General features: G+C 44.8%; 1 protein-coding gene across 4 annotated transcripts in view; it reads right to left on the bottom strand.

Annotated features, from left to right (window-relative positions):
• The window catches only part of LOC128686737 (follistatin-related protein 5), a gene marked incomplete in the record, with an annotated part of 494827 nt that overhangs the window by 32363 nt on the left and 447760 nt on the right, over positions 1-14704 (bottom strand). For all 4 annotated transcript variants that reach the window (XM_053773769.2, XM_070082387.1, XM_070082388.1 and 1 more), the window contains 1 exon segment: positions 8838-9035. In XM_053773769.2, coding sequence (XP_053629744.2) covers positions 8838-9035 — 198 coding nt within the window.

The raw sequence follows: 14704 nt of genomic DNA, 5'->3' as shown, positions 1-14704 counted from the left end.
TGAGTATAGCACTGATGGATGTATGAATGTAGCACTGATGGATATATGAGTATAGCACTGATGGATGGATGTATGAGTGTAGCACTGATGGATGTATGAATGTAGCACTGATGGGTGAATGAGTATAGCACTGATGGATATATGAGTGTAACACTGATCAGTGAATGAGTGTAGCACTGATGGGTGTATGAGTGTAGCACTGATGGGTGTATGAGTGTAGTACTGATGGATGTATGAGTGTAACACTGATGGATGTGTGAGTGTAGTCCTGATGAATGTATGAGTATAGCACTGATGGATGTATGAGTGTAGCACTGATGGGTGAATGAGTGTAGCACTGATGGATGTATGAGTATAGCACTGATGGATGTATGAGTGTAGCACTAATGGATGTATGAGTATAGCACTGATGGATGTATGAGTGTAGCACCGATAGGTGAATGAGTGTAGCACTGATGGGTGTATGAGTGTAGCACTGATGGATGAGTGAGTGTAGCACTGGTGGGTGTATGAGTGTAGCACTGATGGATGAGTGAGTGTAGCACTGGTGGGTGTATGAGTGTAGCACTGATGAATGTATGAGTATAGCACTGATGGATGCATGAGTGTAGCACCGATAGGTGAATGAGTGTAGCACTGATGGGTGTATGAGTGTAGCACTGATGGGTGTATGAATGTAGCACTGATGGGTGTATGAGTGTAGCACTGATGGGTGTATGAATGTAGCACTGATGGGTGTATGAGTGTAGCACTGATGGGTGTATGAGTGTAGCACTGATGGGTGTATGAATGTAGCACTGATGGGTGTATGAATATAGCACTGATGGGTGTATGAGTATAGTACTGATGGATGTATGAATGTAGCACTGATGGATGTATGAATGTAGCACTGATGGGTGTATGAGTGTAGCACTGATGGGTGTATGAATGTAGCACTGATGGGTGTATGAGTATAGTACTGATGGATGTATGAATGTAGCACTGATGGATGTATGAATGTAGCACTGTTGGGTGTATGAATGTAGCACTGATGGGTGTATGAGTATAGCACTGATGGATGTATGAGTAGAGCACTGATGGATGTATACGTGTAGCACTGATGGATGTATGAATGTAGCGCTGATGGATGAATGAGTGTAAAATTGATAAGTGAATGAGTGTAGCACTGATGGATGTATGAGTGTAGCACTGATGGATGTATGAGCGTAGCACTGATAGATGTATGAGCGTAGCACTGATGGGTGTATGAGCGTAGCACTGATGGTTGTATGAGCGTAGCACTGATGGATGTATGAGCGTAGCACTGATGGATGTATGAGCGTAGCACTGATGGGTGAATGAGTGTAAAATTGATAAGTGAATGAGTGTAGCACTGATGGATGTATGAGTGTAGCACTGATGGATGTATGAGCGTAGCACTGATGGGTGTATGAGTATAGCACTGATGGTTGTATGAGTGTAACACTGATGGATGCATGAGTATAGCACTGATGGGTGTATGACTGTAGCACTGATGTATGTATGAGTACAGCACTGATGGATGTATAAGTGTAGCACCGATAGGTGAATGAGTGTAGCAGTGATGGATGCATGAGTGTAGCACCGATAGGTGAATGAGTGTAGCAGTGATGGGTGTATGAGTAGCACTGATGGGTGTATGAATGTAGCACTGATGGATGTGTAAGTGTAGCACTGGTGGGTGTATGAGTATAGCACTGATGAATTATGAGGGTAGCACTGATGGACGTATCAGTGTAGCACTGATGGACGTATCAGTATAGCACTGATGGATGTATGAGTGTAGCACTGAAGGATGTACGAGTGTAGCACTGATGGATGTATGAGTGTAGCACTGAGGGATGTATGAGTATAGCACTGTTGGGTGTATGAGTGTTGCACTGATGGATGTATGAGTGTAGCACTGATGAATGTATGAGTGTAGCACTGATGGATGTATGAATGTAGCACTGATGGGTGAAAGAGTATAGCACTGATCGATGTGTGAGTGTAGCACTGATGGATGTATGAGTGTAGCACTGATGGGTGTATGAGTGTAGCACTGATGGATGTGTGAGTGTAGCACTGATGGATGTATGAGTATAGCACTGATGGATGTATGAGTATAGCACTTTTGGGTGTATGAGTGTTGCACTGATGGATGTATGAGTGTAGCACTGATGGATGTATGAGTATAGCACTGACTGTATGAGTGTAGCACTGATGGATGTATGAGTGTAACATTGATAAGTGAATGAGTGTAGCACTGATGGATGTATGAGTGTAGCATTGATAAGTGAATGAGTGTATCACTGATGGATGTATGAGTGTAGCACTGATGGGTGTATGAGTGTAGCACTGGTGGGTGTATGAGTGCAGCACTGATGGATGTATGAGTGTAGCACTGATGGATGTATGAGTATAGCACTGATGGGTGTATGACTGTAGCACAGATGGATGTATAAGTGTAGCACTGATGGATATATGAGTACAGCACTGATGGATGTATGAGTGTAGGACTGATGGATGTATGAGTATAGCACTGATGAATGCATGAGTTTAGCACTGATTTATGTATGAGTATAGCACTGGTGGATGTAAGTGTTGCACTGATGGATTATTAGTATAGCACTGATGGGTTTATGAGTGTAGCACTGATGGGTGTATGAGTGTAGCACTGATGGGTGTACGTGGCAGCACTGATGGATGTATGAGTATAGCACTGATGGATGTATGAGTTTAGCACTGATGGACGTATTAGTGTAGCACTAATGGATGTATGAGTGTAACACTGATGGATATATGAGTGTAGCACTGATGCATGTAAGAGTGTAGCACTGATGGATGTATGAGTGTAGCACTGATGGATGTATGAATATAACACTGATGGATGTATGAGTATAGCACTGATGGATGTATGAATGTAGCACTGATGGATGTATGAGTGTAGCACTGATGGATATATGAGTATAACACTGATGGATGTATGAGTGTAGCACTGATGGGTGTATGAGTGTAGCACTGATGGGTGTATGAGTGTAGCACTGATGGGTGTATGTGGTAGCACTGATGGGTGTATGAGTGTTGCACTGATGCATGTATGTTTCACTGATGCATGTATGAGTATTTCCTGATGGGTGTATGAATGTAGCACTGATGGGTGTATGAGTGTAGCACTGATGGGTGTATGAGTGTAGCACTGATGGGTGTGTGTTGTAGCCCTGATGGGTGTATGTGGTAGCACTGATGGGTGTATGTGGTAGCACTGATGGGTGTATGTGGTAGCACTGATGGGTGCATGTGGTAGCAATGATGGGTGTATGTGGTAGCACTGATGGGTGTATGTGGTAGCACTGATGGGTGTATGAGGTAGCACTGATGGGTGTATGTGGTAGCACTGATGGGTGTATGTGGTAGCACTGATGGGTGTAAGTGGTAGCACTGATGGGTGTATGTGGTAGCACTGATGGGTGTATGTGGTAGCACTGATGGGTATATGTGGTAGCACTGATGGGTGTATGTGGTAGCACTGATGGGTGCATGTGGTAGCAATGATGGGTGTATGTGGTAGCACTGATGGGTGTATGTGGTAGCACTGATGGGTGTATGAGGTAGCACTGATGGGTGTATGTGGTAGCACTGATGGGTGTATGTGGTAGCACTGATGGGTGTAAGTGGTAGCACTGATGGGTGTATGTGGTAGCACTGATGGGTGTATGTGGTAGCACTGATGGGTATATGTGGTAGCAATGATGGGTGTATGTGGTAGCACTGATGGGTGTATGTGGTAGCACTGATGGGTGTATGTGGTAGCACTGATGGGTGTATGTGGTAGCACTGATGGGTGTATGTGGTAGCACTGATGGGTGTATGTGGTAGCACTGATGGGTGTATGTGGTAGCAATGATGAATGTATGAGGTTAGGACTGATGGGCGTATTGTAGTAGCACTGGTGGTTCTACACAGCACTGATGGAATAAGTATAAGTAGCACTGACATAGGTGAAGGAGGTAGCACTTGTGGTGGACCTGTAAGAAGCACTGGTGTAAGAAGCACTGGTGTAGTCAGTGTACGCAGTTTTGGTGGTAGCTGTGCAGGTAGTAATATGAGTGGTTGTGTGTGTAGCACTAGCAGTAGAAGTTTACATAGCACTGGTGGTGGTAGTGTCGATAACTCTGGTTGTTGAAGTGCAGGTATAACTGGTGGAGTTAGTGTAAATAACACTGATGAGGTGTATGTAGTTCTGGTAATTGTAGTATAGGTAACACTGGTGCTGGTAGTGAAGGTAGCACTGATGGTGGTAGTGTAGGAAGCATTGCTGTTCATTAAGTAGGTATCCCTGACTGAACTGACAGTGGTAGTGTAGGAAGCACTGACAGTGGTTGTTAGAAGCAATGATGGATGTAGCGATGGAAGCACCGATGCTGGTAATGTACTGTGAAGGAAAAGTTCATTAAATAAGAGTGGAAGTCCGAATGACTGGTGGAGGAAGTATGACTGGTAGTATGACTATTCAGAAAGTGTTATGTGAGCAGCTACTTTACCCCTCACCCCTCTCATCCACCCGGTGAGAGGCAACAAGTGACCCTTGCGGACGGAGTAGCGTCACTTGGCTTCCTGCTGTCATAAAGTCTGTAAGGATAGAGCTCCACTCTTGAATATTTAATGTTTATTTTTTTCTTAATTTGATAAGAGTTGTACTCTTGTTATGATTTTTAAATTTTGTCCGGACTTGAATATTTAATAATCACCGTTTCTTTTAAAGGCCTTCAGCCTATCTTGTGAATGACTCCTTGTTCGGCTTGTAATGTCCATTTTGTTTCCTTCTCAGCCTTGACTGATGGTTAGGGTCACTCACCAGATGCGAGACAAGACGAGCTGCATTGATCTAATAATAGATCAGAAACAGAAGAATTTGTAATCATGGGAACTCTGTTGTTCCTTAACCTTAACTTTTGATCTACACTGCTGCCTCATCACGAGAAACTGCTCAGAAGTAGTGCAACTGCTGTTACACTACTTCTGGGCGCAGGTCAACAGCCTTACTTGAGAACTCTTGTTTTTATGTACCACCAGGACAGAGCTACTACCTCGGCAATAATTCGAGGACTGCGCTCTATGACCCTTGTAGATTTAGCGCTTCAGTTTTGATAACTTATTGAGGAACTTGTCTTGTTCTTGCTACTCTGTTGTCGATTTCCCAGTGGACAACTAAGCTGTTAGCTCCGTACCTTCACAATCATTGTAACCGTCTGGTGCTGGACTTGTCAATAGTCACGACCATCTGTGACCTCATTACGCTATCTCCAGCGTCCCATTACACTCCAGCTATTCCTGTCGCCTTACCATAACATAGACACTCAGATCTTTCTGTATATATTAGGCTTGTTCATTGGGTTTATTTATTCATTTAATTTTTCATCATTTGATTCAGTTAGGACTATTTCATGTTTGTTTTATATTTTAAGACACTTGATTATATTCAATAAAAAGTTGTTTATCTTATTTTGTTATAATTTTTCTAAGTTTTCATGAGGAGGAAGGGGCTCCTTCAAAAGCTCTTTGAGGGCAATTGCACCTTCACATGTACAAATCATTCATGGTAGAAATTTAGTTAGTAAAGATGGTGTTAGATAAGGAAGCACTGATGGTGGTTGTGTAGGTAGCATTGATGAGGCTGACATTCGTAGTGTCAGTAGCGCTAATGACACTAACGATGGTACGTGGGAAGTACTGATGATCGCGCAGCACTGGTGGTTGCGTAGGTGTAGCTCTTATGTGTATAATTATTGTTCCGGTGACTATATTTGTGAGCACTCAAGGGCTTATGTGTGTAATATTAATTACTTTATAAATGTGGTTTCCCGTGGACCGGTTGTTAGCGCACTCAGCTCAATCACTGAGTGTCCGGGGTTCGATTCTCAGTACGGCTGGAAGCACTGGGCATGTTTCCTTACAGCTGCTGTTCTTGTTCAAATAGTAGTAAGTAGGTATCTGGGTGTTAGCCGACTGGAGTGGGTGGCATCCTGGAGGCTGAGTATACCTCAGACCTGGGCTTTGAAATGAGGTGAGGCAGGATAACAGCTCCAAGCAAATAAAATTAATTTGTATAAAAGAAGTGAAAGACTGACAGGTGTTTGGGTGTGGCACTGGTGGGTGAATGGGTGTAGAATCAATGAGTACATGGGTGAAGCGCTGATGGGAGTATGGGTGTAGAACTGATAGGTTTAAATATGTAGCAGTGATGGCTAATTGTAGGAAGTACGGATGTGAGTATGGTTGCAGTACTGATGGGCGTATTGGCGCAGCACTGATGGGCGTATTGGTGCCGCAATGATGGGTGCATTGGTGCAGCACTGATGGGCGTATTGGTGCCGCAATGATAGGTGCATTTGTGCAGCACTGATGGGCGTATTGGTGCAGCACTGATGGGCGTATTGGTGCAGCACTGACGGGTGTAATGGTGCAGAACTGATGGGCATACTGGTGCAGCACTGATGCGTGCATTGGTGCAGCACTGATGGGCGTATTGGTGCAGCACTGATGGGCGTATTGGTGCAGCGCTGACGGGTGTAATGGTGCAGCACTGACGGGCGTACTGGTGCAGCACTGATGGGTGCATTGGTGCAGCACTGATGGGCGTATTGGTGCAGCGCTGACGGGTGTAATGGTGCAGCACTGACGGGCGTACTGGTGCAGCACTGATGGGTGCATTGGTGCAGCACTGATGGGCGTATTGGTGCAGCAATGATGGGCGTACTGGTGCAGCACTGATGGGTGCATTGGTGTAGCACTGATGGGCGTATTGGTGCAGCGCTGACGGGTGTAATGGTGCAGCACTGACGGGCGTACTGGTGCAGCACTGATGGGTGCATTGGTGCAGCACTGATGGGCGTATTGGTGCAGCAATGATGGGTGAATTGGTGCAGCACTGATGGGCGTACTGGCGCAGCACTGACGGGTGTATTTGTGCAGCACTGATGGGCGTACTGGTGCAGCACTGATGGGTGTACTGGTGCAGCACTGATGGGTGTACTGGTGCAGCACTGATGGGTGTATTGGTGCAGCACTGACGTGTGTAATGGTGCAGCACTGATGGGTGTATTGTTGCAGCACTGACGGGTGTAATGGTGCAGCACTGACGGGTGTATTGGTGTAGCACTGATGGGTGTATTCGTGCAACACTGATGGGTGTATTGGTGTAGCACTGATGGGTGTATTCGTGCAACACTGATGGGTGTGTTGGTGCAGCACTGATGGGTGTACTGGTGCAGCACTGATGGGTGTATTGCTGCAGCAATGATGGGTGTATTGGTGCAGCACCGATGGGTGTATTGGTGCAGCACCGATGGATGTATTGGTGCAGCACTGATGGGCGTATTCGTGCAACACTGATTGGTGTATTGGGTTGCACTGCTGTGTGTATAGGCGTAGCACTGATTTGTATACATAGATAGCACTGATGTGCGTATGTAGCACTCGCGGATATATGCGGCAGCAAGGAGTGGTGTATGGTGGTAGCACTGATGGGTGAATAGCTGTAGCACTGATAGGTGTATACGTATAGCACTGATAGGCATTTACGCGTATGACTGAATGGTGTGTGGGTGTATGGGAGAAGCACTAATAGATATATAAGTGTAGCACTAATTGGTGTAACGTCGATGACTGCATGAGAGTAGCACAGATGGGTTTGTGTATAGTGCTACTGTATAGTGCTACTGTATAGTGCTACTGGGTGAATGTTTGTAGCAGTGATGAATGCATGTGGGTAGTACTGAAAATGTATACAGGCAGCACTCACGGGGGTATGGGCTTAGCAATAATGGGTATGTGGTTGTAGGACTTCTACACACCCGTCATTGCAGCCCAGGTACACCCTTCAGTGCTACCTCTATGCTCCCGTCATCGCTACACCCAGGCATGTTAGGGTTCTTTGATTTATTGTAAGTTCTTGTCGATGTCGCATATAAGAAAGAGAACCAGAAGTGGGGCGAGTCCTGTGCTATGACAAACCCAACTTTGGTATAAACCTTGGTTAGTCTACGCTTCTTTAACACAGTTAAGGTAGGAACAGATGTCTTCTTGGAGGGGCCAGGCCGAGGTTTGGCAGACGGTAACTCTACACCGCCACCAGCCTTGAAACGCTGCACCCAGTTCCTCACTGAACGTTCACACACACCAACATTCTCCACTATTTCTTTCGTTTGTTGCCAAGCTTTGTGAAGCCTTTGATTTGAGCTATAGTTTCAGGTGTTAAAGACATGTATAGCCACAAAATCAAAGGGAACACAGGACAAAAGATCGGGCGGATGAGAGACAACAGTGCAACACTTCCTCTCACCACAGCAACCACGTGAGAAATGAGAAGTCACTATGAAGTGTGGCAGCAGGCCGAGACGTCATGCTAATGGCTGCTACTCAGCAGAATGCACTGGCGAAAAAAATACCCCTCTGTATAGTAGGCCTTTTGATTTTCGTAAAGGCATTATGCCAGGGCGCTCACCCGGCATAATGCCGTGACAACCACTCTATATACACCCCGGAACACAAGCCTAGTGATAAGTTATTTTATCAAATCCTGTCACATGCAGTGAAATTCGAAAGAGATTTTGAGGTCATTACAAAGTGTGGCCTTGTCTGAGGTATACACAACCCTTCTTTCCAAGGTTGCTTCCCACTATTGATAGTTAACACCTAGGTTACTAATTTCTGCTAAGTCGAGAGGTGTAAGTAGACAAGAGCATTGTCTCTACCCGTCTCAGGATCAAATTCGTTTCCTTATAGGTCGTTCACACTAAAATCTCTTGAAAAGCATAAACAGAACACTGATAGCTTACCTGTGACTTTCTGAACGACAATCTTGACGTGATTTAGTGTGTCTACGGTGACAACTAGGGAGGAGTCAGGGACCACGTGTGGCTGTCCCATTAGTGTTGTCTTGTGACTCAGTACAGCATCTGTCAGATAGTCCAGAACCAGCTGTCCCGTCCTGCGACCCGTCACAGGTTCTTCACAGTCCATCACAACCAACCCATCTGAGGCGAAACAAAATGAGGCACTAAGTCATAGTGAGGCATCTGATGATTTAATGGGTCATGGTGGGATTCATGGTGAATACTGGGTCATAATAAAGTACTAGATCAGAGTTAGCTACCGAATCATAGTAGAGTACAGGATCATGGGGTAGATTACACTGAAGCATTGGGTCAGTGTGGATCATAGTGTGGTACTAGGTCATAGTGGTGAACTGGGTCAAAATTTGGTACTGGGTGATAGTGGTATATTAGACCGTAATGGGAGTCATGGTGAGCCTCTGGATCCTGGTGTAAGTTATGTGGTGTACTGGGTCATTGTGTTGGTCATAGTGAGTTATAGTCATTGTGGGGTTACAATTTGTTACTGCGTTAGTGCTGTATAGTCCTTGTGGCTTAGCGCTTCTTTTTGATTATAGTAATAATAATACTGCGTTAGTGTGGTACTGGGACATAATGTGTCATGGCCAGGCACTGGGTCATAGTGAAGGCAAAGGTGACGTACTGGGTCATTATTTGGATCATAGTTACAATCTGTGCCATTAAAGGGGTTCATGATGATGTACTGGGACATCACGTGGTTCACAGTGGTGTACTGGGTCATTCACAGTACGGGAATGCATGATGTGCTTGGACTTCAAGTGGTTTAAAGTGATGTAACGGGTTATTTATGTGTCATGTGATGAACAAGATGCTTATATTCCCAGTACATAGCAGTAATACACTGCATGATCATGTGATTAATGGTGATATACTGGACCACTGTGTATTTCATGATGCTGTATTTGGTAATAATATTGTTGATGGTGATATACAGGGCTATGTGGTCCCTGATACAGTAATGGGTCATTATGTGATTACTGGGTCGTTATCCAATTACTCATCTAGTTGGCTTTTGCAAGTGCCAAGTCATAGCTCCTGGCCCTTTCTCTAAACTTGTAAAGATCAGCAATGTAGTAATGTGTGCATATGTATTTTAGATAATACAACCCAAGCATTGTAATATATGCTTTACATTATGTATGCTTTACATTATGTATGCTTCACATTATGTATGCTTCACATTATGTATGCTTCACATTATGTATGCTTTACATTATGTATGCTTTACATTATGTATGCTTTACATTATGTATGCTTCACATTATGTATGCTTCACATTATGTATGCTTCACATTATGTATGCTTTACATTATGTATGCTTTACATTATGTATGCTTTACATTATGTATGCTTCACATTATGTATGCTTCACATTATGTATGCTTCACATTATGTATGCTTTACATTATGTATGCTTTACATTATGTATGCTTCACATTATGTATGCTTCACATTATGTATGCTTTACATTATGTATGCTTTACATTATGTATGCTTCACATTATGTATGCTTTACATTATGTATGCTTCACATTATGTATGCTTTACATTATGTATGCTTCACATTATGTATGCTTCACATTATGTATGCTTCACATTATGTATGCTTCACATTATGTATGCTTCACATTATGTATGCTTTACATTATGTATGCTTCACATTATGTATGCTTCACATTATGTATGCTTCACATTATGTATGCTTTACATTATGTATGTTTTACATTATGTATGCTTTACATTATGTATGCTTCACATTATGTATGCTTTACATTATGTATGCTTTACATTATGTATGCTTCACATTATGTATGCTTTACATTATGTATGCTTCACATTATGTATGCTTCACATTATGTATGCTTTACATTATGTATGCTTCACATTATGTATGCTTTACATTATGTATGCTTCACATTATGTATGCTTCACATTATGTATGCTTTACATTATGTATGCTTCACATTATGTATGCTTTACATTATGTATGCTTCACATTATGTATGCTTTACATTATGTATTTATCAAATTTTTAATGTTTCCCATTATATATATTTCTCATTATGTATGCGTCACATTATGTATGCGTCACATTATGTATGCGTCACATTACGTATGCGTCACATTATGTATACGTCACATTATTTATGTTTTTCATCATGCTTTACATTATGTGTTTCACATTTTATATGATTCACATTATGTATGTTCCTCATTATGAATAATTCACATTATGTACATTTCTCATTATGTATGTCTCTCATTTCGTGTATTTCTTTCACATTATAATTGCTTTATATTATGCATATATCTCATTATGTATATTTCTCATTATGTATGTTTCACAATACGTGTATTTCACATTATGTATGCTTCAGATCGTGTGCTTCACATTACGTATGTTCAACAAGTGTGTCTCACACTACATATTCTTCATTATACATATAATCCATATGTTGTATGCTTTACATTATTTATGTATTATACTATGGATGGAATAGGTTATGAATGGTTCCCATTGTATATCCTTCATATTGTGTACGATGTATATTGTTTGGCATTCTGATTATGCAATATATTTTATACATGTATGTTTCACAAAGTGTGGATCACAGTAAACTACAGAATCATGGTGTGGTTGACGGTGAGGTACTGCGTCATGGTGTGGTTCATGGTGAGGTACTGGGTCATGGTGTGGTTCATGGTGAGGTACTGGGTCATGGTATGGTTCATGGTGAGGTACTGGGTCATGGTGTGGTTCATGGTGAGGTACTGGGTCATGGTATGGTTCATGGTGAGGTACTGGGTCATGGTGTGGTTCATGGTGAGGTACTGGGTCATGGTGTGGTTCATGGTGAGGCACTGGGTCATGGTGTGGTTCATGGTGAGGCACTGAGTCATGGTGTGGTTGACGGTGAGGTACTGCGTCATGGTGTGGTTCATGGTGAGGTACTGGGTCATGGTGTGGTTCATGGTGAGGTACTGGGTCATGGTGTGGTTGATGGTGAGGTACTGGGTCATGGTGTGGTTCATGGTGAGGTACTGCGTCATGGTGTGGTTCATGGTGAGGGAATGGGTCATGGCGTGGTTCATGGTGAGGTACTGGGTCATGGTGTGGTTCATGGTGAGGTACTGGGTCATGGTGTGGTTCATGGTGAGGTACTGGGTCATGGTGTTCATGGTGAGGTACTGCGTCATGGTGTGGCTGATGGTGAGGTACTGCGTCATGGTGTGGTTCATGGTGAGGTACTGGGTCATGGTGTGGTTCATGGTGAGGTACTGGGTCATGGTGTGGTTCATGGTGAGGTACTGGGTCATGGTGTTCATGGTGAGGTACTGCGTCATGGTGTGGTTCATGGTGAGGTACTGGGTCATGGTGTGGTTCATGGTGAGGTACTGGGTCATGGTGTGGTTCATGGTGAGGTACTGGGTCATGGTGTGGTTCATGGTGAGGTACTGCGTCATGGTGTGGTTCATGGTGAGGTACTGGGTCATGGTGTTGTTCACGGTGAGGTACTGGGTCATGGTGTTCATGGTGAGGTACTGGGTCATGGTGTGGTTCATGGTGAGGCACTGGGTCATGGTGTGGTTCATGGTGATGTAATGGGTCATGGTGTGGTTCATGGTGAGGTACTGGGTCATGGTGTGGTTCATGGTGAGGTACTGGGTCATGGTGTGGTTCATGGTGAGGTACTGGGTCATGGTGTGGTTCATGGTGAGGTACTGCGTCATGGTGTGGTTCATGGTGAGGTACTGGGTCATGGTGTTGTTCATGGTGAGGTACTGGGTCATGGTGTTCATGGTGAGGTACTGGGTCATTGTGTGGTTCATGGTGAGGCACTGGGTCATGGTGTGGTTCATGGTGATGTAATGGGTCATGGTGTGGTTCATGGTGAGGTACTGCGTCATGGTGTGGTTCATGGTGAGGTACTGCGTCATGGTGTGGTTCATGGTGAGGTACTGCGTCATGGTGTGGTTCATGGTGAGGTACTGGGTCATGGTGTTCATGGTGAGGTACTGGGTCATGGTGTGGTTCATGGTGAGGCACTGGGTCATGGTGTGGTTCATGGTGATGTAATGGGTCATGGTGTGGTTCATGGTGTGGTTCATGGTGAGGTACTGGGTCATGGTGTGGTTCATGGTGAGGTACTGGGTCATGGTGTGGTTCATGGTGATGTAATGGGTCATGGTGTGGTTCATGGTGAGGTACTGGGTCATGGTGTGGTTCATGGTGAGGTACTGCGTCATGGTGTGGTTCATGGTGAGGTACTGCGTCATGGTGTGGTTCATGGTGAGGTACTGGGTCATGGTGTTCATGGTGAGGTACTGGGTCATGGTGTGGTTCATGGTAAGGCACTGGGTCATGGTGTGGTTCATGGTGATGTAATGGGTCATGGTGTGGTTCATGGTGATGTAATGGGTCATGGTGTGGTTCATGGTGAGGTACTGGGTCATGGTGTGGTTCATGGTGAGGTACTGCGTCATGGTGTGGTTCATGGTGAGGTACTGGGTCATGGTGTTGTTCATGGTGAGGTACTGGGTCATGGTGTTCATGGTGAGGTACTGGGTCATGGTGTGGTTCATGGTGAGGCACTGGGTCATGGTGTGGTTCATGGTGATGTAATGGGTCATGGTGTGGTTCATGGTGAGGTACTGGGTCATGGTGTGGTTCATGGTGAGGTACTGCGTCATGGTGTGGTTCATGGTGAGGTACTGCGTCATGGTGTGGTTCATGGTGAGGTACTGGGTCATGGTGTTCATGGTGAGGTACTGGGTCATGGTGTGGTTCATGGTGAGGCACTGGGTCATGGTGTGGTTCATGGTGATGTAATGGGTCATGGTGTGGTTCATGGTGAGGTACTGGGTCATGGTGTGGTTCATGGTGAGGTACTGGGTCATGGTGTGGTTCATGGTGATGTAATGGGTCATGGTGTGGTTCATGGTGAGGTACTGGGTCATGGTGTGGTTCATGGTGAGGTACTGCGTCATGGTGTGGTTCATGGTGAGGTACTGCGTCATGGTGTGGTTCATGGTGAGGTACTGGGTCATGGTGTTCATGGTGAGGTACTGGGTCATGGTGTGGTTCATAGTGAGGCACTGGGTCATGGTGTGGTTCATGGTGATGTAATGGGTCATGGTGTGGTTCATGGTGATGTAATGGGTCATGGTGTGGTTCATGGTGAGGTACTGGGTCATGGTGTGGTTCATGGTGAGGTACTGCGTCATGGTGTGGTTCATGGTGAGGTACTGCGTCATGGTGTGGTTCATGGTGAGGTACTGGGTCATGGTGTTGTTCATGGTGAGGTACTGGGTCATGGTGTTCATGGTGAGGTACTGGGTCATGGTGTGGTTCATGGTGATGCACTGGGTCATGGTGTGGTTCATGGTGATGTAATGGGTCATGGTGTGGTTCATGGTGAGGTACTGGGTCATGGTGTGGTTCATGGTGAGGTACTGCGTCATGGTGTGGTTCATGGTGAGGTACTGCGTCATGGTGTGGTTCATGGTGAGGTACTGGGTCATGGTGTTCATGGTGAGGTACTGGGTCATGGTGTGGTTCATGGTGAGGCACTGGGTCATGGTGTGGTTCATGGTGATGTAATGGGTCATGGTGTGGTTCATGGTGAGGTACTGGGTCATGGTGTGGTTCATGGTGAGGTACTGGGTCATGGTGTGGTTCATGGTGAGGTACTGGGTCATAGTGAGGTTCTGGGTTATAATGTGGTCTATAGTGATGTACTGGGTCATGGTGTGGTCTATGAGGTTCTGGGTCATGGTGTGGTTCACTG

Source organism: Cherax quadricarinatus, chromosome 7, assembly GCF_038502225.1.
Source record: "Cherax quadricarinatus isolate ZL_2023a chromosome 7, ASM3850222v1, whole genome shotgun sequence".
NCBI classification, from domain to species: domain Eukaryota; kingdom Metazoa; phylum Arthropoda; class Malacostraca; order Decapoda; family Parastacidae; genus Cherax; species Cherax quadricarinatus.
Note: the sequence above shows the minus strand (reverse complement) of the source record. Positions and strands in the feature narration are given on the sequence as shown.